General features: G+C 57.7%; 1 protein-coding gene across 1 annotated transcript in view; it reads right to left on the bottom strand.

Annotated features, from left to right (window-relative positions):
* Positions 1–22,409, bottom strand: part of KMT2D (lysine methyltransferase 2D) — a 40,069-nt gene that overhangs the window by 12,979 nt on the left and 4,681 nt on the right. The window contains exons 2-40 of the mRNA XM_032876892.1: positions 21,566–21,651; positions 21,196–21,322; positions 20,790–21,013; positions 20,556–20,665; positions 20,220–20,382; positions 19,793–19,958; positions 19,578–19,692; positions 19,283–19,440; positions 18,947–19,092; positions 17,180–18,820; positions 15,978–17,086; positions 15,383–15,496; positions 14,921–15,031; positions 14,192–14,296; positions 12,794–12,975; positions 12,461–12,625; positions 12,260–12,369; positions 12,109–12,156; positions 11,239–11,460; positions 10,869–10,988; positions 10,675–10,779; positions 10,321–10,451; positions 10,091–10,238; positions 9,828–9,893; positions 9,558–9,668; positions 9,219–9,356; positions 9,030–9,114; positions 8,543–8,784; positions 8,374–8,447; positions 8,115–8,165; positions 6,174–7,985; positions 5,878–6,060; positions 5,664–5,800; positions 3,576–5,440; positions 2,085–2,208; positions 1,849–1,933; positions 1,676–1,742; positions 1,330–1,562; positions 147–1,232 (exon numbers count right to left, since the gene is read on the bottom strand). Of these exons, the coding sequence (XP_032732783.1) occupies positions 147–1,232; positions 1,330–1,562; positions 1,676–1,742; positions 1,849–1,933; positions 2,085–2,208; positions 3,576–5,440; positions 5,664–5,800; positions 5,878–6,060; positions 6,174–7,985; positions 8,115–8,165; positions 8,374–8,447; positions 8,543–8,784; positions 9,030–9,114; positions 9,219–9,356; positions 9,558–9,668; positions 9,828–9,893; positions 10,091–10,238; positions 10,321–10,451; positions 10,675–10,779; positions 10,869–10,988; positions 11,239–11,460; positions 12,109–12,156; positions 12,260–12,369; positions 12,461–12,625; positions 12,794–12,975; positions 14,192–14,296; positions 14,921–15,031; positions 15,383–15,496; positions 15,978–17,086; positions 17,180–18,820; positions 18,947–19,092; positions 19,283–19,440; positions 19,578–19,692; positions 19,793–19,958; positions 20,220–20,382; positions 20,556–20,665; positions 20,790–21,013; positions 21,196–21,322; positions 21,566–21,614 (11,928 nt within the window). The 5' untranslated portion in view covers positions 21,615–21,651. The remainder of the gene's footprint in view (positions 1–146; positions 1,233–1,329; positions 1,563–1,675; positions 1,743–1,848; positions 1,934–2,084; positions 2,209–3,575; positions 5,441–5,663; positions 5,801–5,877; positions 6,061–6,173; positions 7,986–8,114; positions 8,166–8,373; positions 8,448–8,542; positions 8,785–9,029; positions 9,115–9,218; positions 9,357–9,557; positions 9,669–9,827; positions 9,894–10,090; positions 10,239–10,320; positions 10,452–10,674; positions 10,780–10,868; positions 10,989–11,238; positions 11,461–12,108; positions 12,157–12,259; positions 12,370–12,460; positions 12,626–12,793; positions 12,976–14,191; positions 14,297–14,920; positions 15,032–15,382; positions 15,497–15,977; positions 17,087–17,179; positions 18,821–18,946; positions 19,093–19,282; positions 19,441–19,577; positions 19,693–19,792; positions 19,959–20,219; positions 20,383–20,555; positions 20,666–20,789; positions 21,014–21,195; positions 21,323–21,565; positions 21,652–22,409) is intronic.

The raw sequence follows: 22,409 nt of genomic DNA, 5'->3' as shown, positions 1-22,409 counted from the left end.
TGCTGCTGTTGGAGCTGCTGTTGTTGGTGCTGCTGCTGTTGGAGCTGCTGCTGCTGCTGCTGCTGTTGAAGCTGCTGCTGTTGGTGCTGCTGCTGCTGCTGTTGGAGCTGCTGTTGCTGTTGGTGCTGCTGCTGCTGTTGGAGCTGCTGTTGCTGTTGGTGCTGCTGCTGCTGTTGGAGCTGCTGCTGCTGCTGCTGCTGCTGCTGTTGGAGCTGCTGCTGCTGCTGCTGTTGGAGCTGCTGCTGCTGCTGCTGTTGGAGCTGCTGCTGCTGCTGCAAGGTGGCCATGGGCTGAGTGCTGAGTTTGGGCTGCCCACCATGTGGCATCAGGCCCTGCTGCAGATGGGAAAGGCCTGCCATGGATCCCTGCTGTTGGTGCTGCTGTTGCTGCTGCTGGGCTGTGACCAGCCGGTGTCCCATAAGGCCCTGACCCTGCTGTGCCAGCTGGGGGGAACTCAGCACCCGGGACTGGGTCAGAAGCACCTGTCTGTGAGGACCCTGGGGGCCCAAGGCTCCAGGGTGCTGCTGTTGCTGCTGCAACACTGCCACCTGGGCAGGGCCCAGCATGCCCTGGGGCCCCTGGGGTGGTTGTGGGGACAGTTGCTGGACCAAGAGGCCCGGATGGCCGCTGGGAGGCAGAAGCCCCTGGGGCTTGGGACCCAGAGCTTGGTTTGCTTGTACGCCCAGGCTCTGCTGCTGTTGCTGCTGGACCGCCACCTGTCCTAGGAGGTGCTGCTGCTGCTGCTGCTGCTGCTGCTGCTGTTGCTGCTGCTGCAGTTTCTGGGCTAGCTGCATGCGTTGCTGCTGCAGCTGCAGCTGCCTTTCCTGGAGAAGTCTCGAATCGGGTCCTAGGCCTCGAAGAGCCAGGTTGCCAGGGAAGAAGCCCCCTGAGGGGCCAGCCAGGGGCCCAGCCCCACCAGAATGTTGCTGTTGCTGTTGCTGCTGCTGGGCCAGAGAGGTGTTGAGGAAAGGGCCACCAGGCTGTCCGGAGAGTGTCATGCCCCCTGGGGGCAGGCGAAGACCTGCAGCTTGCCCTCCCGGAGGCCCCTGTGGCGGCTGCAGCCCGTGGCCCGGGAGCAGCTGGCTGGGGAGCTTGGTGAGGAGTCGGGGACTCTGGGAAGGGCTCAGGGCCAGCACGGCTGAGTGCTGCTGCTGCTGCTGCTGCTGCTGCTGCTGCTGTTTACTCCGGTATTCTGCCATGAGGTTGGTGTGCTCCTTCTGCTGCTTCCGGACCTAACACAGGAAAGTCGGGGCTCAGCCGGGAGCCTGCCCACCCATGACCTCCCTCTTCTGGGCTCCTGGTTACCAGGCTGAAGTCTGCTTTCCCTACCTGATCCAGTTGTTTCTGGATCTTGCTCTGTTGCTCTGTAACCAGCTTGAGCTTCTCAGCATCAGCCTCCGGGAACTCACGGCCAGCCTTTTTGGCAGTGCGCTGCTTGGCGCACAGAGCCTTCCGGGACTTGCGGTGCACACCAATCTGCTCCTCTAGCACCTTCAGCTGCATCTGTAGGAGCTGCTGGGTATGAAACAGCCATTCCTCATACTGCCGCTGGTCAGCTTCATCTGGGAAGGGAAACAGGATGTCAGGATCCACAAAAGGGAGATCAGAGTCCCTCCTCCTCCAACATCTGCCCCAAGCCACTCCCATGCACACTCCTTCCCATCCCCATACTCACTGATCACTCCCTGGGCAAAAGTGGGTGGGTTGGGACGAGGCTGGGAGGGGTCACCAGCACTCCGCTCCTGTGGTGAGAGAAACGGCTGAAGGGTCATTGTCACAAATCATGCCCTAAGAAGAGTGGCCCAATTGTGGAAGACACACGTTCCTACTCCCACCCTGATCGCTTACCTGGCCACTCCCAGCTGCCACATGGTTCTGCAGATCACTGCCAGGGCCCCCTGAGAGCCTCTGGGCTAGTAGGGACACTTGTTGCCTGGAGTCCGCCAAAACAGAGGGGATGTACAGGTCATGGGGAAAGTTGAAAGACAAAGAGATGGGACAAGTAGGGAGGGGGACCAGGAAGGAGAGGGGAAGGACTGTTGAAAGGAAAAGTGCCAACCACCCCCCCACCTCCCAAGTCTTACCTGTTCATACCAGGTGCCACTCCAATGCTGCCCTGAGCCATCACCTTCTTGATGCCCTTCAAAGCCACCATCTTGGCCTTTGCAATGGGATCAATTATATCTTCTGCTGCAAATTTGTCCAGATCTGGAAAGAGGAGAGCCAAGTAAGCTAGACACTGGATTCAATACTCCACTCTACGTCTGCTATGCCTTCCAATACCTTGACCTCCACCAAACCAAGCAGAACAAAGGAATGGCAAAAAAGTGGTGGAAAGACAACTAAGGAGCCAGGCAGCATGGGTGACTCAGCTTTACTGTTCACAAGACACGTGGCCCTGTGTTCACTTGCACGGTGCTAAGAAGAGATACTCAGCAAATATCTGTAGGGCCAACAAATCAATGTCACTTGATTTCTCTGACCCTCAGTTTCCTCCTCTGACAGAGCTCATGATTCCCTACTCTGCCTTCCTCACGGAACTACTGAATCAAACATGACCAAGACTGTGATTGCACCCTACGCCCTAGAAAACATTCTTCAAAGGCAACTACTGCAGCCCCAAAACCCAAGATATGGGCACTGTGCCAAAGTCCCAGATGCCAGAGCTGTTTTGGGCACAACATGCATCACCTCCGGCCCACTTTCATGCCTGTTCAGGACGCTGGGTAAAAAAGCAGGAATAAGCAACCTCCCAAAACAAAATCTTCCTAAAATCCTGCACACGTGTATTTCTCCACTACTCACAAAACCACCTCTCCATTTTTTAAAAGATCAACCAAACTCCCCCTCCTCGTATTTTGAGGCAATAAAAAAGTTAAGAGGATCAGAAAGCCAGGACTCAGAACTCTCACTCTGTCAGCTGTACGATCTGGGCAAGACACTTAACCTCCATGCCTGCATCCCTTTCTATAACTGAAGACAACAGCAGTACCTATCTAATGAATTTGCTGTGACTCAGTCAGATAATGGGTATAAAGTACTTGGCATACTGTTTAGCAAACAGGAATTCAATAAATGCTATTGTAATTTGAGATCTCCCACAATCTGGGCCCCCTCTCACATCCTCAAAATCAGGGTAGTGACCACTCACCTCCCGCCACAGAGAGTCCACTCCAGTCTGGCCACTCCACTGCTGTCTCCAGACGTACCCACTGGCTCCCCACCATCAGCCTCACGCAAGCGCTCGCACCTACCCGGACTGCTCTGCCCAGCACCACGTCTCTCCAGCTCACCTCCTGGTCTCGCCACAGCTACGAAGCCTTCACTAATCAAGCTCCACATGCTCATTCCATTCACTCCAACATCTGAAGGCCTGCTACATGCCAAGCACTGTCCCTCCCTTCGCAAAAGCTACACCACCTCTGCCTGCACTGTTAGCATGGCATTTAGCCCGTGCTCTGTGTGTCCCGCTTCCCTTAACTGGGGATTATCTTAGGTCTCCAGCTTCGGTGTCCACTTGGTGGTAACAGTGATCAGCCCTGAGGAGCTAAGCCAGTGGCCCTGGTTGAAGTTACCTGTATCCGGGAAGAAGCTGTTAGCCAGCTGCTGTTGCATGGCCAGCTGCTGAGGTTTCATGCACATGGAAGGTGGCATGGTACCCATGGGCTTCTGTGCCAGCACTGGCTGGGAACTCTGCTGGGGCACCAAGCCTGCCTGCCCCCCGTGCTGCCCACTTAGCACATGCCCTTGACTGGACACCATGGCCATGGATGGGGCCAGGCGCTGCTGCAGGGCATGTGCTGGTGGCTGGGTGGGCATCAAGGGTTGGGCCAAGCCTGGCTGTCGGGAACCTCCAAGTCCTAGGGCGAGCTGCTGCTGGGGCCCAGCCAAACTGGGAGAAGAGCCCTCGTGTGGCAAAGACATGGCCTGGGCAGGGCCTGGTGTGGACAGCAAGGAGTGCTGTTGCTGCTGTTGCTGGGCAGGCTGCAGCTGCGCTGAAAGCTGCTGCTTCTTCTGCAGCTCCTTCTTCTCATGCTCCAGCAGGTCCTCGATGAGCAGGGGTAACTCACTGGCTACGAGTGAGCTCTCCATCTTGTCCAGCTCATCCCCAGATGCTGCATGGCCACTGGGCAATGTCAAAGCCTCACTTTCTAGCTCAAACTTTTCCAGCAGGGAGGAACCTCCTGGGCCACTCAGAGGGCTGGAGGTCAGCAGGTGAGCTGGTGGTCCTCCTGTGGCCCCAAAGGGACCCTTCTCAGTTGTGTGCCCACTGCTGGAAAAGGGTCCTGTGCCCATCCGGGTGTCCCGGATGCCCATCACACTCTGTGCTGGCTTCAGCCCCAGGCCCAGGGAGGTGGTGGCAGGTGCTGGCTCTACCTTGGGGGTGGTAATGGCGAACTGGCAAGGGGAAGGGTGGCGCCCACCTTCCTCCACCTTGGGCTTCACCTCAGGAAGCCCTGATGCCAGACGGGGCTCACAGGCATCAGTAGCAGGGGGAGGGCGCTCCTCAGGACCCAAGGGTACTGGCTCCACCCCTCGTAGCAGGGCCTCCCGCTCAGCCTTCTCATTGGCTGACTCCACCAGCCTTAGGTGCTCATTGAAAATGTCCTTCTTGTCCCCCGTGTCCAGCTCAGGATCAGTATAGGCCAGCAGATCAAACTCATCCCCGTTGAGCAGGTCATCCAGGTGGGGGTCATTGGTCTCCAGGTTTTCCAGGGTGCCCAGCTCATCATCTCCCTTGGCCACGTCCACACCCAGGCCCAGGTGAGCAAGCTCCTCATCATCCTCTAGGGCCTTGTGGGCATCAAAGTCATCGTCCAGCTCGGGATCCTCGCAGGGTAACTTCCCAGCTTCCAGGGGCAGAGGAGGAGGGCGGCCAAGCTCAGTGCTTGAGGGGGGGCGGCTAACCAGCTCCAAGCCAGTGGGCAGGGAGGGACCTTTGGTGTGGGGCATTGGATGGAGACTGTTGCTCAGTTCAGGAACCGGAGGAACTGAGGGTTTCTGTGGGGGAAGGCCAGATACCGCTAGGCCTCGAAGCCCTTCAGGAGCCATTCGGTGGGAGTCCTCATTTACTGGGTAAAAACGGGGTCTCTGAGGGGGGCCCTGACCAGGAAACGGAGCCCCCCCAGGTCCTAGTCCTTTCTGTACATTGTGCCGCAACTCAATGAACTGGGCCGGGCCAGCTGGACCAGGTACTGGCTCCCCAGGGCCAGGCAGGCGGGTGGGAATCCCTGCCAGGGAGGAACCTAGGGCTTGGCGGCCAAGTTCAGGCCCAGGAGTTGATGGAAAGCGAGTAGACATGGCAAGTCGCATGGAGGTGGCTGCTGTTGCCTGCTGCTGCTGCTGCTGCCACAGTTGCTGCTGCTGCTGCTGCTGTAAGGGCAGGGACCCAGGGTAGGGTGCTCGCTGATAGAAGGCTTGGGAGCCTCCCACCAGTTGCCTGGAAGAACATGCAGTAGTCAGTACGACGAAATCAGGACGATGAGCTAGAACACAGGCTGCGGGCAGCGGGGAAGGATGGAGTCGCCGCAGTCAGAGGGAACGGGGAAGAAGAGTAAGTGACACCGGACGAGGGTCAGCCACGGGAAAACCAGGGGCAGCACACTGCATCGGTGAAGTCTGTTCCCTTGCTTTACCCCGAGGGAACCCACTTGGAGCCTCACCGGTTGTTCACATCCATAGAAGAAGGGGTGGCTGGTGGAGGGGGCCGGGAAAGTCGGTCATCGCTGGGAAAAGCCCCTGGCCCCAGGATGGGGCCACCCAACTTGTTTGGGGGGAGCCCCACAAGGTTACTCTTGTCCTAGGAGAGACAAAGGTAGATGAGGGTGGCCACCTTCAGCACCTGGGAACCCCCCCCCCAACCCTTTGCCACTCTACCTGGGTCCCGGTGAAAGGGGTCTGGCCGCGACTCAGCTGCTCAAAGGCAGGGCTGCTGGGCTCAGCACCCCAGCTGCCCGGGGGCCCTACCACTCCTGCAGCTGCCGCAGCTGTCTCCTTCTCCTGCCGCAGGGTATTGCGCTGGATCTGCTGCCGAATTAGCAGCTCCCGGAGTCGCTGGCGCTGTGCGGAGGACAGACAAGCGGGGTCAGTCCGCTCTACTCCAATCACAGGGCTGGCATAGGGACAGCAGAGGGATGGGGGTGTGGGGGGTTCACTCCCAGATATCCACCCACCTGCCGCTGCTTCTCCAGTTCTGTTTGGCTGAGGCTGGACATGCCCGGGTCCTGGGTACCTGGAAGTTCGGGTGCTGCCAAAGAGCTGCCCATTCCAGCCCCTGGGTCTTCTCGCTTATCGACCGGCGAGGTGATGCCTGCCCGCTGTGAGGCTCCATGGGACAGGTAGGGGAGGGATCCATCGGGTGCAGGCGGCGGTAGGACTGATGGGGGGCGTAGTGGGGACAGCCCGAAGCCCTCTCCTGTGGACCCGCTGCTGGATCCCAGGGGGCTGCCCGATGGGTGGAAGTTCCCTGTGGCTACTGTGTAGTTTGTGCTTTGAGGCTTGCCCAAGGTAGGGCCGGGCCCAAAATGGCTGTTGATCCCATGGGGTGGAGGGAGACCAGGCTGAGGGACAGGGGGCTTTAGGGAAGGCTCCCCTACTGCCTGAGGGAAAGTGAAACGCATGGGAGAGGGAGTGCCCACAAAAGCACCCGTCCCAGGGGACCGGGCGAAATTAGGCGGCTGCCCACTTGGGACCTTAGCATGGAGCTCACCTGCCGGCCCTGAGGGCAGGGCTGCTGGGAAGCCCCCAGCCCCCAGAGGAGTGTGGGCTAGAGGACCAGCCTTGAAGGCAACTTCAGGGGGCTGGGGTCGGGGTGGCTTATGCAAGGGGGCAAAAGGGTCACGGGACTGAGGGCGTGAGGGTGGACGGGAATAGGGATCAGGGGACTGGAAACGAGGGGTAACGGGGGATGGGCAAAAAGCCTCGGCAGACAAAGGACGGGGTGTTAACGGAGACTGGGAGCTGGACTGGGACTGGGGACTGGCGGGCACTCGGGAGAAAGGGTCTGAGGGCAATGAGCGAGGGGGCAGGCCACAGCAGCTCTCAGGGGGTGGGGGTTGGGGCCGAGGGGTCAATGGGGGCTGGGCATAAGGGTCAGGGTAGGGGCCAGGGCGAAAGATGTCCGAGTGGCTGGGGGAGGAAGGGGCCAAAGCCTGGGCAGGGGGTGGCTCCTGGGGCCTTAGGCCCAAGCCCGGGCTCTGGGGCTCTACCTGAGATGCCCGAGGGGTCAGGGGGGCTTTGAAGACATCAGGTGCCTTTAACTCCAGGCTGCCCAGGTTGGGGCCTGAGGAAGGTGAGTCAACAAAGCCTAGGTTTGGGGGCCCATAGCTAGGAGAGGATGCCCCGAGCTCTTCCTTCTTCACCTCTAGGGCCTTCCGAGACTCCCCAAAAGGCGGGGGCGACAGCAGGGGCTCGGTAGCCTTGCCTCCCCCTATCCCTGGGCTCTCAGGCACAGCCAGGTTGTCCAGTGAGGGGCAGCGGGGCTTGAGAAAGGGGTCAGGTGTGGAGGGCTGGTGTCGGGGGGTGCCAGGTGGGGTAGTGTGGAATTCCCCTGGCTGGCCAGTCCCAGGACGAGACGAGGCGCCCAGCGTCAGGGGCTGTGCGGGGGCCCCAGTCGGACTAGGATAAGGAGGATAGGTAGGTGGTGCCGTGGGGAAGCGGGGCTCCAGAGCGTAGGCGGGGGCCAGTCCAAAGGGGTCCTGCGAAGGCACTTGGGCGGGCACCTGGGGTGGGAGCTTGAGGAAGAGCTCACCGGGCGAGTCGGGGCCGGGCACTGTACCCGCTGGCGGCTTCAGGAACCCATCCGCAGAGGTAGACAAGCCGGCGGGGGTTGTGGGGCTGCCAATGAAAATGGTGGGGGCAGCAGCAGGGGGCGGACTGCCCAGTGCCCCTGGCTGGGGGGGAATGCGGAGATGTAGGGCCGGTCGGTCAGTCTTACGGGCCATGTCGCCCACCTTGGTCTGCTTGTTGATCTGGCTCTCAGCCTGCTACAGGGGGAGACCAGGCACAGAGCAGTCAGGCTGCTGGGGCAGGTGCTATGTCCCCCATATCCTCCGAGAGGTCCCCAGCTACAGGACGTGAATGGCACTGCCCGGCCCAGCCCAGCCCCCACTCACCTTTTGCACCTTGTTGATGCGGTGAGCTGCCCGGTTATCTTTGGCCTTTTGCTGAGGGAGATAGGACACAATCTTAGGCCTACCAGGGCTCAGTTTCATGCCCAGCACCCATTCCTCTGTCCCTCACTCCCTACCCAGAAGGGGATCCCTTCTGGCCCAGTCACTTTGGGAGTGGGGAACTGCAAGAATTGAAGTGAATTTCCCCAAGACACCCCCGAGCCCCAGTTCCCACCCTGACCCAGGCTCCCTTCCGTCTAACCAGGTAGGGGGCTTTGTCAGCAGCTGGAACTTTCCTCCAGAGCTTCATGATTTGTTTGCAACGGCTAGACCAGTCTGAAAGGCAGAAGTATCCCATTAGAGGAGACCTGGCAGGTGACCCCTGTGCCCACATTACCAGGTGGTTTCCCCTGCCCCTATCCCATGGGTACCTGGGTAATCCTGTTTGAGGTTGGGAAAGTTAATGTTGGCATAGAGCACAGGCGAGATGGTGGAGAGCTGGCCCAACTCCTCATCCTTCTCCCAGCGCTGAAGGCTCCGCTGGTTATAGGAGAGCCCGTCGCCCTCACCCTCCGTGGTGGGGGTGGTGGGGGTGGAGGGCGTGGTGCCCCCCGAGCCTGTCCAGGGGCTGTCTGGCTCACCGGGTTCCGGGCTAAAGAAGCCCCCGCGCTCCCTGGGGCGCAGGGGCAGAGAGTCACAGAGGGCAGGAATGCCAAGCCCCACACCCAGACAAACTGCCTAGAGCCCCCAGGCCACTGCCCTGCCCCTCCCCCGCCCAGAAGGGTCACTAACTAAGGAGCAGAGGGAAATGTTGCTACAGTAGCACGGAGAAGTCCAAGGTCTCCTCCCTAGGCATGGCCCTAGTGGGACGGAAGGGACAACAGGGACTGCCTACCGAGGTTAAGCACAGATACCAACCTAGAATCCAGGAATGGGGACTGGCAGAGGCCCGGGTAGGAGTCCATTGGGCTGCTGGAGGGGAGACTGCCCAAAGGGAGTCCACCTACAAGAGGCACAGGATCAGAGAAAGGGAGGAAGAGGCCCATCCTGGGGCAAGCTTGCCCAAACCTGGCCACCCAGTCTTCACACTACTCCCATCCACATCACCTTGAAGGAAGGGTCTCTGCAGCGGTGTCCGGCTGCCGTCTGGGCCAGGGGTCCCACAACCCAAATGCTGCTCTCGTTCAGAACCCAGAACATCCTTGAAGAGCTGCTGCAGGTCCTTGGATTCCATCTTGGGCAGTTCTGTGGGGGGATTGATGAAGGATGCCACTGAGGAAGACTAAGAATTTGAGGGGACACCACAGGGCTACAAAAGCCCATGGTCAGGGAAGGCGCCCAAGACTCCCACCAAAGAAGCTATGCAGATGGCAGTCCCACAGGTAGGACCTTGTCCTTCTCCTACAGAAGACTCTTACCCATGAACAGAGTAGGCCATAGCCTCACCTTCTGTGGGAATTCTATCTAAGTCAGAGCTGAGCATCCCTTCACCCGGAGTGCCTGGCTTCTCGGGGTCACTGGGTACTGGGGATGCCTTGGCGCCTCCATCCTCAGGTCCTGCAATTGCCAGGACAAACCCATCAGCCAAGGACAGTGCAGAGGCCCCAGCCTGGCCACCCTGAACCACTGAGGGCGGGACACAGCTGCCAGCCTCCAACCCAGGTGGTGCTCAGTGGCAAAACCAAGACAGGACACAGTCCTCCCAACAGCTCTCACCTGGTGTATCAGCCTTGCCCTCAGGGCCTCGGGATTCTTCATCTGCAACATCTGGGCCATCATCTCCTATGAGCAACAGACCCCACTCCAGTCAGAGATGCCCCACACCTGGTGCCCAGAATGGGCCTCCAGCTCCACATGCCAGGGCCTAGGCCCACCCTCAATTTCAGGAGATAAGCCTGTGCCCTACCAGATTCCCTCACCAGCTCCCAAGCACAGGGAAATGGGATCCCTTCAGACCACCTCGCCTCCACATGACTGACCTTTCTGTGAGGTAGGGAGCTCCTTCCTATCTGAGCCTCCATCCCCCTTGGCTTTGGGGGTTCCTAGTCCAAAACTTGGCCGGCCCACTCCAACTGCAAAAAGGGCCTTTCGGCTCAGGTCCAGCAGCTCCTTCCCAAAGAAAGCTTCCTGCAGAAGAAGTAAGAGAAATAAGCTTCTCCACAGTCTGCAGGGCGGGTGCTCCCCTCCCCCCATGGAGCCTCAGACCCACCTGCAGATAAGCGGGAAACATGTCTTCCAGTTTACTCTTCTTGCGCCCTCGCCGCTGCTGCTTCTTCTTCTCATCCCCATCAGCTAAGTTCTGGTCCACGGGGCCCTCAACAGGCAAGTCTACAGGCATCACTGGGAATAGAAGGGGGGTGTCATTCCTCTCAGGGGCTATGAGGCATGTTGCTCCTCACTTGGCTGAGGGATGCTCTCTGCCTACTCTCTCCCCAGTGGAGTTGAGCCCACCAACCTCTCGGCCCTTCGTGAGCCCTCACCCCCTGGGCCTCCCTGGCAGCGCCCCTAGTCCCTGTGATCCCCACCTTCTCCCAGACCCCACTGGAGCCCTCACCCGTCTCACCCTCGTCGGGCTGCCCATCCCCACTCAACACCTCCGCCTGTGCAGCAGGCCCCTTTTTCACACGTGTGTGAGATTTCCGCTGTCGCACCATGAAACCGCCGATGCCTGTGAGGAGGCAGAGCAGAGACTGAGAAGCTGCGGGGGACCTGGTAAGCTCTCTCTCCCCACGCACCTTCCCCATCCCAGGGCCTCACCAGGCCGATAGGGTTTGCGTTTGCGTTTCTTGCTTTCCTCGGTCTCCTCTCTGCCAGGCTCCACATCAGGGCTGATGGGGCCTTCCAGCTTCATTTCGCATTCCATGTGCTCCACGCCACCTGTGGTTGGGGATGAGAAAGAGACACAGAGGGAGAGAGAGAGAGAGAGGAAGATGAGAGGCATGGACCCTTTTAACTTTGTCATCCTGCCATCCAAGAACACAGAACCCGGGCCTTGCCACAGAGCCACCTGGCAAGACCAACAGTCGCTTGAGAGGGACTAGGAGTAGCAATGCTGCCCCACCCAATATCCCACTCTCCCAGGCATGTTCCTGCTCCTTAGCCACTCCCTGGAATCCCCCAGCCTGACCTTCACCCTTCAGCAGCTCATCAGTGTCCAGGTCCCCATCCTTCTTGTCATCAGGGCCAAGGGCATCCGAGGGCTCAGAGCCCTCCAGCCCTGCCTCGCCTGGAAGGCCTAGCCGTCCTCGCCGTTGGCGCCGCTTGTGCAGAGGGGACATGGTCAGGTTACGCAGCACAGCCATGCCGGTTTCTGTCAGCCACACACCCTCGAAGCGGAAGTACTGAGGCTCTGCACAAAGGGGAAGAGCGCATCACCCCTGGATGGAGGCCCCAGAGAAACCAAAACTCCCAGTTCCAGCCTAAGTCCCCAGCTGGGACAAAAGCAGCTAAAGACAGACCAAAACCAACACTGGGGTGTGAGGGCTGGAGAGACAGGCCACCAACGGGTGCCAGCTGTGGCCCAAGTTCTCCATCAGTGACCCAGAAGGGTTCACAGGCTACTACAGAAGCCTGACTTTGCTCATGACTAACACTAGTTCACCAGTATATTCTCTAGAAGCTTGGGCCTGCAGAATGGCAGCACATGGGGCCCTGGATGCCAGGAGCAGTGCCCGCATCATGACGGAGGAGGAGATGGCCTCAGCCTCCTTCCTGGAGAAAAACAAGTCGTATTCTGTGCTCTCTGGAAAAGAGATTCTGGCAGTGCAAAGGCCATGTTGCCTAGTGGAATGAACTCTGCCTAGGAAAATGGAAGCCTTGGTTCTCATCCTAAGTTAACCACTAACCTACTGGGTTGATCCTGGGCAGGCCATTCAACCTCCGAGCATCCTAGTTTCCTCCTCTGAAAATGAGGAGATGAGGCTGGGGGTAGTGAGAGCCAGACCAGACAGTGTCTGGGTCTCCTCCGGCCTTGGCACTTAGGATTTCTGGGACTCACCTGGCTCTTTCACCTTCATAGGCACCAACTCTGGGGGGGCAACAGGCGCTGTGGAAGAGACAGGCAAACCAAGGCCGCTTGAGGCCCTGCCCCAAAGCAAGGCAGCCCTGCCCTGACCTCTTTGCCCCTCTCCCCAGCACCTGGCACTCACCAGCAGGCTTTACCACATAGGGCTGGCAAGAGACACAGTCAAAGCCCTCATCAGCGGCTTGCTCCACATCGTCTTCTGTGAAGAGGCTCTCACAGCCAGCATGCATCCACCTGCAGGAAAGGAGACAGGAAGCAATAAACGTAGACCGAGCAAGGAGGAGAACAGGGAAAAGGCCTCTATGAGGCAAGGGGGCACCCTCACCGTTCACAGTGGCGGCACTGGATGAGCAGGTCCTCTTCCACATATGGGGCGTGACAGATAGGACAGGTCACCAGGCTGGCGCAGGGCCCACAGTGTGTGTAACTGTTCTGCCATTCACAGTGGAAGCCAGGGGAGGCGGCCCCACACTGCATACAGGACACACACCTGGCAGTAGCAGACACACAGACCTTCAGCGCCTAAGCTGCCCAAGGCAACCAGAGGCACTGAAGCAACCAGCCCCCGGCTTTCTACACCCAGGCTCTGTCATGTTAGCAACATCCCAGCCCTCCAGCATCTCCGGCCCCGGCCCCTCAAGAGCCCAGGCCTCCTTACCACTTGCACTTCCAGCCACCCTTGGGTACGGTGAGCAGTGGCGGGTCCAAGCAGTATGTGTGGTAGCTAATGTCACAGTCATCACAGAGCAGCAGGCGTGAGGGGTCCGAAGCTTGGCCACACACCTCACACACGATGCACTCCACACAACGCCAGCCCTTCAGCAGCATCACCTTGGTGATCTGGTATATGATATAGCAACTCCTCAGAGTAGGACACACAAGACAGGACAGACCGCTCGAGGCGGGTGGGACTTGCCATGGGAGGGCTGAAGGACCTCAGGGCTCATCTCAGCACAGGAAGGCCATGCCAAGCACACTCGTCCCCAAAAGCAATGGTTCTAAACTTAGGCTCCTGGGGATCGCCACCGATCAGAGAACAGCCTCACCCAGCCATTGCCTCATGACCATCTCTCACTAGCCAACTCTCCAGAAAGAAAGAAAGACTGTGGGTAGAATCAGGTTGTATTTCCCCCAATTTTTCTTAAACATTTAGAACCTACCACTGTTAAGAGTTAATGAATGTTAGCAGTGAACAAGTTCTAAATTAACAACAATGAAAACCCCAAAACAAGTGATCCCACTTGGGTCAAATGCAGTGCTTTCTCCTTGTACACACGTGCTTCTGATTTTGATTTTATACTTTATCTCCAGGCCATATCACGTTTCCTATTAGTAAAGCTCTCACAGCTTATACAATAGATTAAATTATTCCAGTAAATCATGGTCTACCACTGAGAAACTTAATAAAGACCACCATGATTTCCAGAGTACTTTGCCCCATGATGAGTCTGATAACCACTAGTAACTGGTAAGTAACTTCTATGACCAAAAGCCACCTTAAATAGTGTGACCACAGGGTGCCTGGGTGGCTCAGCGGGTTAAAGCCTCTGCCTTCGGCTCAGGTCATGATCCCAGGGTCCTGGGATCAAGCCCCGCATCGCATCGGGCTCTCTGCTCAGCAGGGAGCCTGCTCCCCCCCGACCCCCAACCTCTGCCTACTTATGATCTGTCAAATAAATAAATAAAATCTTAAAAAAAAAAGTGTGACCAAAGGACTCCTGGGTGGCTCAGTGGGTTAAAGCCTCTACATTCGGCTCAGGTCATGATCTCAGGGTCCTGGGATCGAGCCCTGCATCTGGCTCTCTGCTCACCAGGGAGCCTGCTTCCTCCTCTCTCTCTGCTTGTCTCTCTGCCTACTTATGATCTCTGTCAAAATAAATAAATACAATCTTAATAAAGTAAAATAAAATAAAATAAAAATAAATAGTGTGACCAAGTGTCAACTCTACTCAAATTTAAAAAAAAAGAAAAAAGATAGTGTGATAAGAACCGTGGCCTAAGACGAGAAGTAACTGACTCCATTCCCTAGCCCAGGCCTCTTGGGCCTTGAACTCACCTTGCTGTTGACACAGTAAGGGTGATAGCACTGAGAACACTGGGAACAGGCAAGAAGGTGGCCCTCTGCCCCCCGGCCAAAGCTGCCACATACCACGCACATGTCCTAGAGAAACACACAAAAAAACCCAATGACCTAGTCTCCTCATCTCAATCAGTCCCAGAGACCAACTACAACACTAATCTGAAAGGAGGGAGTCCCATACCCCATCATCAGACACTTAGCCATCACCAACCTGTTCCTTCCTAGCATGCCTTGCTCATCTGCCCATGACCATGTACCATTTGAATTGGTACATCCTGACATGGGTAGAAGGAAGGAGAAGTAAAAGGAAGGTAAGAAAGGTAAAGACTAGTCAAGATGAGAGAGTAGCATATCTGACAAAAGTCTATGAGCTCTGAGATAATTCAGGTGAGAACGTACGTGAACCTCCCTAAACCACAAGCTTCAATAAGGCAGGTACCATTTCTTGCCTTTTTCACTGCTGTACCCCTTGCTATCCTAGCTCAGTGCCAAGCTCAGAGAAGAAACTAAAGAAAAATTTGACGGATGGACAAACAAATGAGCACCATGATCCTGATTCACTGTTTTCTCATTAGCTCACTATCCCCAGAGAAGCAGGTCCTTGGTTTGGTTTTCCTCATTTACCCTCCCACTGCAATACGCACACCCACTGCTGGGTCGGCCAGGTCTCAGTGCTGAGGACAGGACACCAGACAGGTACGGTACCTGCATGAGGACAAACTTGTCTGTGTTGGAGAAGAGAACCACAGTATTTTGCATGGTGTCGTCATCGTCGTCTTCCTCCTCTTTGCTGGGAGAGCTATCGATATCAGCAACCTTACAGGCAGAGAGTTGTGGCAAGTGAGGCAGCTGGGTCTGGCCCCGCTAAGCTGCTTTCCCCTTTGGTGTTGGGGGAAGGAGGTGTGAACCTCTGGCTAAGATGAAGGCCAGGAGCCAGGACTAAGAAGCAGAACACCCTAGCTCCCAAACCAGGCCTCAGCCTGACAGCAGAGATTTCAGAGAAGCCTGGGGGCCGGGTGGACAGAAGGAGCACAGGCAGAGCTGGCCAGGCCCTAGGCTAGCAGGTAGGTAGGTGAGCGTGCAGGGGACTGGCAGGGTGTTTAAAGGGTGTTTAATTCTGAAGGGACCAGCTGAAGCATGTTTGGGAAATGGGAAACCTCTCCTTACTACCAGAGTCTCAATGGAAGAAGTAGTTGATTTTAGCCGGGCCCGTCCTCTCCCACGTCCTCCATGTGCTCCTCCACGAGGCCGACGTCTTCCTGGGAAACTACTGCTGCGACCCTGAGTGACAGAAGAGGATGATTACAGCAGCAAGTCAGGAGCTTGTCATCCCACAGGGTGTTGGTTCCATGGGCTTGGGGGGCGGGGAGAGAGGAAAGGAATGGACAGAGCATGATAGGTGATAAGGCCCAGGAGTCCCAGTCTGGGCAGGGGAAAAGCCAAGCTCTCAGTCAGCAACAGGGAGGTAGGTCCAGCTCAAACCATTCCCCTGTCCCAAGGAGAAAGAGTGGCCAACATGGCACAATGAGAAAAACAGTAGCTAGAGAGACCTGAATTTCTAGACCTTACTCTCCTACTGGGTAACCACGAACCCTGACAATTCACCTCCCCCTCTATCAGTATTCCCCTTATAGAAGTTAGAGAATGAACCAAAGGATCTCTGAGAGTCTACAATTCAATAAACCAGGTGGGAAGCTAACAGTGATGCAGGACCACACCCCTGAGAGTGGCATCACACGGACCACAACCAGCGGCCTCTCACCTGTTTGATGCGGGAACGAGCTGGGGAGCTGCGCCGCCTCCCCTTGTCCCCCTCGGCTTTGCCTCCGCCAATAGCTGTCCCGGAATCACACAGCAGCGAGTCATCAGTCTCTGGCAGCGAGTCAGTACAGAGCCGCAGGGAGCCCTCATCTCGGGCTGGACTAACGTCTGTAGATACCCCCAGCTCCATGGACAAGGAGCCGCCCCCCTCGGGGTCGGGAGAGCCTAGTAGGGGCTCTGAGCCAGGAAAACTGGCACTGGCATCACCCTGGCTCAGATTAGAAATCTCATTAACAATGTCGGATTTGATGAGAGTGGGTGGGGTAGGGGCCACTGGGACACGTGGCTCCTCTTGCTCTTCACAGGGTGAACCCTGCACTGCCTGCTTGCCTTCTGGGCCATAGACCTCCATAGGGGTCACAGGGGCCAGCTCCTCGGGGTCCAGGAGCACAGGGGAACCCTTAAGTTCACTAGCCAAGCTGCCAGGGGTCTGTCCAGCCTCTGGCTGTGAACCAGGAGTGTCAGTCCCATCCAGGGGGGCTGTGTCTTCCCCCAGACCAGAGAAGTCATCCAGAGGTGGGGCAGGGCTGGCTGCAGGGCAGGACAGGTTCCCCATGGGGGAGGGGAGAGGACTAGTAGGGCTGGGTTCCAAGGCTGGACACTCAGGCTCTGGGACTTTCTCAGTCTCCATCTCATGTGGCTCAGCCTCCTCTGAGACCTCCACTGCCTTCTCCATGGGACTCAGTGGGGAGGGAATGGACAGTGGCAGAGCAGGAAGAGAGCACTGGGAAGGAGGGGAATTTGGGGGAGGGGGGGAATGCTGCAGGAGTGGAGAACACTGAGAGGGAAGTGGCTCCATCAGGATGGGAGAGGCTGGTCCCATTGGGGAGCCTGGAGATGGGGGGAGGATCATAGGAGGTACAGGCTCAGGGTCAGTGCAGTTAGCTTCTGGTGGGGGGCTGATGGGTGTCTCAAGGATGGGGGCAGCCAACGGCGACTCAGGGTCACTGTCCCCTTTGGCACCAAAGGGGTACTCTAACTCCCCCAAAGGAGACAGAGCCGGCGGGGCCACAGCTGTGATAATGGGTGAGAGCGGAGGAGGAAGAGGATCTGGAGAGAAAGAGAAAAAGAGAGGCCCTTAGATTAGATGTGCCATAAAGAATTAAGACTGTCCCAGATAAGGGGTTACTAACATCCCCTTACCTGGTGGCATCAGCTGAGGTGACAAGGATGGCTCCCCGGACACCCGCAACTCCTCCGGCAGGGGGGACAGAGGTGGTTCCCCAGGCTCAGACAGGGTCGGCTCTCCAAGCAAGGGGGATAAAGGTGGCTCCCCAGGTGGGAGGAACAAGGGCGATTCCTCAGGTGCAGGACATAGGCCTGGCTCCTCGGGGGGCTCTTCAGGTCGAGGGGACAGGTGCGGTTCCTCAGGTCGAGGGGACAGGCGTGGTTCCTTTGTCTGGGGGGACAGGCCCAACTCCTCAGGCCGGGGGGACAGGCGCGGCTCCTCAGGCCTGGGGGACAGGTGCGGCTCCTCTGGCTGGGGGGATAGGCACGGCTCCTCAGACCCAAGGGACAGGCGCAGCTCCTCAGGCACAGGGGACAGCTGTGGCTCCTCAGGCACAGGGGACAAGCATGGCTCCTCAGGCCGGGGGGATAGGCGTGGCTCCTCAGGCCGGGGGGACAGACAGGGCTCCTCAGGCCCAGGGGACAGGTGCAGCTCCTCAGGGGCAGGGGACAGGCATGGCTTCTCAGGCCGGGGGGATAGACGCGGCTCCTCAAGCCAAGGGGACAGACACAGCTCCTCAGGCGCGGGGGACAGGCATGGTTCCTCAAGTACAGGGGAAAGGCGCGGCTCCTCAGGCTGAGGGGACAGGTGCGGCTCCTCAGGCCGAGGGGAGAGGTGGGGCTCCTCAGGCTGAGGGGACAGGCACAGCTCCTCAGGCCGGGGGCAGAGTCGTGGCTCCTCAGGCAGTGGCAACAGGGATGACTCCTCTAGCGGTAGGGTCATAAGTAAGTCCTCCGGGGGTGGAGAAGCAGGCGAGTCATCAGGAGGCGGGGAAGTGGGTGAGTCCTCAGGTGGTGGGAATAGGCGTGAAGCCTCGGGTGGAGGGGACGTAGGAGACTCCTCAGGTGGTGGGGACAGGGGAGATTCCTCAGGCGGTGGGGACAGGCGTGACACCTCAGGCAGGGAGGACAGGCATGATACCTCAGGCGGGGGGGACATAGGTGAGTCTTCAGGTGGTGGGGACATGGGCGAGTCCTCAGGTGGTGGGGACAGACGTGATGCCTCAGGTGGTGGGGAGAGGGGAGACTCCTCCGGCGGCGGGGACAGGGGTGATTCTTCAAATGGTGGGAACAGACGCGATGCCTCAGGCGGTGGAGACATAGGTGACTCTTCAGGTGGAGGAGACATGGGTGACTCCTCAGGAGGTGGAGAGAGGCGAGATGCTTCAGGTGGTGGGGAAGTGGGCAACTCCTCAGGTGGGGGAGAAAGGGGAGACTCTTCAAATGGTGGGGACAGGGGTGACGCTTCAGGCGGTGGAGACAGGGGTGTCTCAAGTGGAGGAGACGGGGGTGACTCCTCTGGTGGAGAGAACGGTGACTCCTCCAGTGGAGAAAAAGGTGATGATTCAGGTGGAGGAGACAGAGGAGACTCCTCAGGTGGTGGAGAGAGGGGTGATTCCTCTGGTGGCGGGGACAGGCGCGATGCCTCCGGTGGTGGGGATGTGGGCGATTCCTCAGGTGGTGGGGACAGGGGTGACTCCTCAGGTGGGGGCAGCAGTGGCATCTCCTCGTTTAGGGGGCCCTCCAACTGGGGCTCAAGTTGGGCCCCTGCTCTCCCTGCAGACATAACACACTATGTTCCCACCTAGCCCAGCTCCACTGCACAGAGTCGGCAAAGCAGACACCACCCCTTGCCACAGAACAGACAGGAATCACTTCCAGGGACCTGCAAACCCCACTCACCTAGTGGTTTGGCTTCACAATGCAGGGGCCCCGGTTCCTTGGGTTGCATGGAGGTCACGTGCCCACCCTTTGGCTGCCCTTGGCATGCGACGTACAGAGCTTCAGGCTCATCGGTGGGGGTATCGCCAGGCTCTGGGGGTGAGAACCTGCAGAGGGTACAGGGGAGCAGACACCACGGCTCTTGTCAACTCTCAGTCCCTAGAGAGCACCCTGGAGCGAGGTGTGAATCCTGTGGATCCTACTGCCTACCTTGGGGCTCTCCTCTCAAAGTCACACGTCCCCTGCAGATCTCAGTACTTCCAAACCCCCCAACCCTCTCTCTTCCGGTCCATTTACCTGCTACAGGTGGGGTGATGCTGCTCAGCAACAGAACCAACAAGCTGTCCTCCCTGGGCTTTGTGACAGCGGTGACACAGTGAGTAGTTTTCAAACCACTCAGAGTTGGGATTCAGCTCAGCTGAGCCAGCCCCACAGGCCCGGCATACCCGGCATGCCTAGGGGGAGCAAGCAGGTGAAACAGGCACTGGTCAGAGAGCAGCCCAGAAGAGAGCACAGGACTCTGCACAACACAGAAACAGGAGGTTGTAGAAGGCAGAGTTAGGGGAGGACGGCCAACTTGGGGGACAGTCACCTTGCACTTCCAAGAGTGAGCAGGCAGTTCCTCCATTGGTGGTTTTAGGCAGAAAGTGTGGTATCCTTTGTCGCATGTCTCACAGACCAACATCTTAGAGTCATTCCCAGGTTTCCTGCAGGAACATGGGGCACACAACAGGGTCCCACCTCCCCTTATTTTCAACCCTAACTCCTGCTTCACCTGAGGGTTCTCTCCCGGCCCCCTTGTCTTACCTGCAGGCTTGGCACACTTTGCACTCAGGGCACTGCCAGCCAGCACGCTTGCGGGCAGTAAGAGCAGTGTCCAGGCAGGCCCCGTGATAGTGATGCCCGCAACTGGTACAGAAGAACAGGTCACACAATTCCCCGGGCCCCTCACATACTGCACAGCGAGCCTCCTCTGGAGTGGGAAGACAGAGGACATGGGTCAGCTATCGGTTCCTTGCAGGACTCAGCAGAGCGCTCTCTCCATCAGGAATTCCGGAGACACAGAATGAACCAGGAACACCACCGTAAGGAAGACAGGCAAGAAGTCCCTGTGCTCACAGAGCCCCCCCTCTATTCTAGTGGGGCATACAGACGGTGCTCTGCAGAGCACAAAGCCCCGGGGACACACATGGCCCCCTCATGCGCCCTACGGCCAGAGGGCAGGGCTTCTTACCCAGATGTGCAGCCCCCTCACTGTGCTCTGGGCATAGCAGCTGCAGTGTTTTCATGGACAAGAAGGAACCGCTGGCAGTCGCACAGGGGAAGTGGTAAAGCCGTGGACATCCAGGCGAGCGGCAAGGGATGGAGGCTCCGAACCTGGCGCAGTGGGAGCAGCGCTGCCAGGTTGGAGACAGAGTGTCAGGGCACCCCCTGCTCTCTCCAGAGCAACAGATCAGGCACCAGCTCCGCCACCGTCTACCCACTGCCCTTCTCACCCTACCCTCTCACAAGCCCACTGGCCCTGCTCACTCCGCCCTTTGCCTATGCAATCTCTTGGCCCCAGCCCCACCTGTGAGATCCCTGAGAAGATGGCCTTGTCCACACCACATAGTTCTGGGCCCTCCTGCCCCCATACGCCTGCCGACCACGAAGCACACCAATGGTGAGCCCAGCAGGACCCTTTATAATGGAAAGGGGTAAACAGAAACGACAGAGTTAGCAAAAAGGTAATCACTGGCTCAGGACCAGCCAGCCCTTACCCCCTTTACCACCCAAGTCAGCTACCCCACTTCCCCTCACTTACCTCCAGGTTCTCCCAGGTGGGCAGGTGTCAGGCCCTCAGGGAAACCGATCTGTGACAGGTCCTCACTAGGCAGCGCTGCCTCGTTGGGCCCTGGGTTCCCCCCAGGGGACACCACTGGACACTGGGGCCAGTCAAATGGCAACTCAAAGCGCCGTAGTTCCCGCTGCCCATGTAGACTGGGCTCCCCACAGTTACAGAGAGCACAACGCCGCGCTGGACCCCCACTGTGGACACACAAGCGTCAGCACCATGGCAGGCCCCTGCCCAAAGGTGACCCTAACAGCCCCGTGAATTGGCATGCCTGATTCCCAAACACTCATCTTCCTCAATCTTCCTCCTTAAAAGCTGAGACCCTCAAATCAAATCTTTGTGTGCCCTTATATCCTCATTTCCCCAAACTAGTTACCTGCAGTCCTGGGGAGGATCCTGAAGCCTAGGACCGCCAGAATTGGGCACAGAGACCTCCCCCACATGCGGGTTAGGAAGGTCTGGCTCAGTGGTGCCTGACTCCTCAGAGGCCGCAGGTCCATCAGCTGAATGAACAGAGAAGCATAAGCATACATCCGGCCTCATCCTCTGTGTGATGTTAGTCCACCCATCAGACCCATGAGAGTAACCAAAACCCTTGGTCGATCATAGTAATGACAATTTGCCTTTTATTCCAAAGAACAAAGTCCTTCAATTACCCATCTATTACACAGACTTAGCTCCTGAAACCTAAGGTTGCCTGGGGAGGGCAGAAGGCTACCAGCAAATGCAGAATTTGCCCTACTCACCTGCCGGTTCTGAATCTTTATCCTCACCAGGCGGCTTCTGGCTGTCCATCCCTCTCTCCGACTGGGCAGGGCCCTCTCGGGGAGACCTGTCAGAGCCAAAAATAAAAGATCTACATGTCTAGTAAGTCTTCCCAACTAAACACTTTCCCCAGAATCCTAGAAGGAAAACAGCTATTGCTAACTGGACTTTACAGAAAGCCGAGAAAAGCCATACCTACAAATTCCTGTTCTAAGGACAAGGAAGGTTTTTCTCCCTAATCCTTATCCCACTGCCTTCCTTCCTTCCCGGATAAACTCATACCCTATTCTCCCACTCTGGATTCTCAGGGGATCCTCTCCCCTCTCCCCCTTCCTACCTCCTGCATGAGAATTCCCAGGGTAAGAGCATCCAACTAGAAACACATCCAATCTATATCTAGTACCACCCTTTGCCTCATGTCTGAGTTCTCGGCTCCTGGTGGGCCCTATTCCCTGGAGTTTTTCCTCGGATCTCAAGTCAGCTACCATCCTAGAGGTATGTCAGTGCCAATCCAAGGGTAGCCATAACCCGAAAAGTCTTAGTCCAGTCAAAGTCCCTCTCCCAGAGATAGAGTCTGAGGCCTTGTAGGATGGAGAATACATTACTGAAACTAAAGCCCAGCTAGGGATGGATCTCTCCCACTTCCACTGGTTTCAACCAGGAGATCCCAATCACAACAGAAGAAACTCCCCAATTTCCCCTGGACTGCCTATCCAAATCCAGCTCAGACCCCTGCTATGACTGAGCTCAGGATCTCACCCAGCCTGAAGGCCTCAGGTCGTTGCCCTTAGCAACGCCAACTGCCCTTCCTCCTCAGATGTCCCT

This window comes from Lontra canadensis, unplaced genomic scaffold, assembly GCF_010015895.1.
Source record: "Lontra canadensis isolate GAN:19392208 unplaced genomic scaffold, GSC_riverotter_1.0 scaffold59, whole genome shotgun sequence".
Classification (NCBI taxonomy): domain Eukaryota; kingdom Metazoa; phylum Chordata; class Mammalia; order Carnivora; family Mustelidae; genus Lontra; species Lontra canadensis.
The sequence above is the reverse complement of the archived record's forward strand: the minus strand, read 5'-3'. Positions and strand labels throughout refer to the sequence as shown.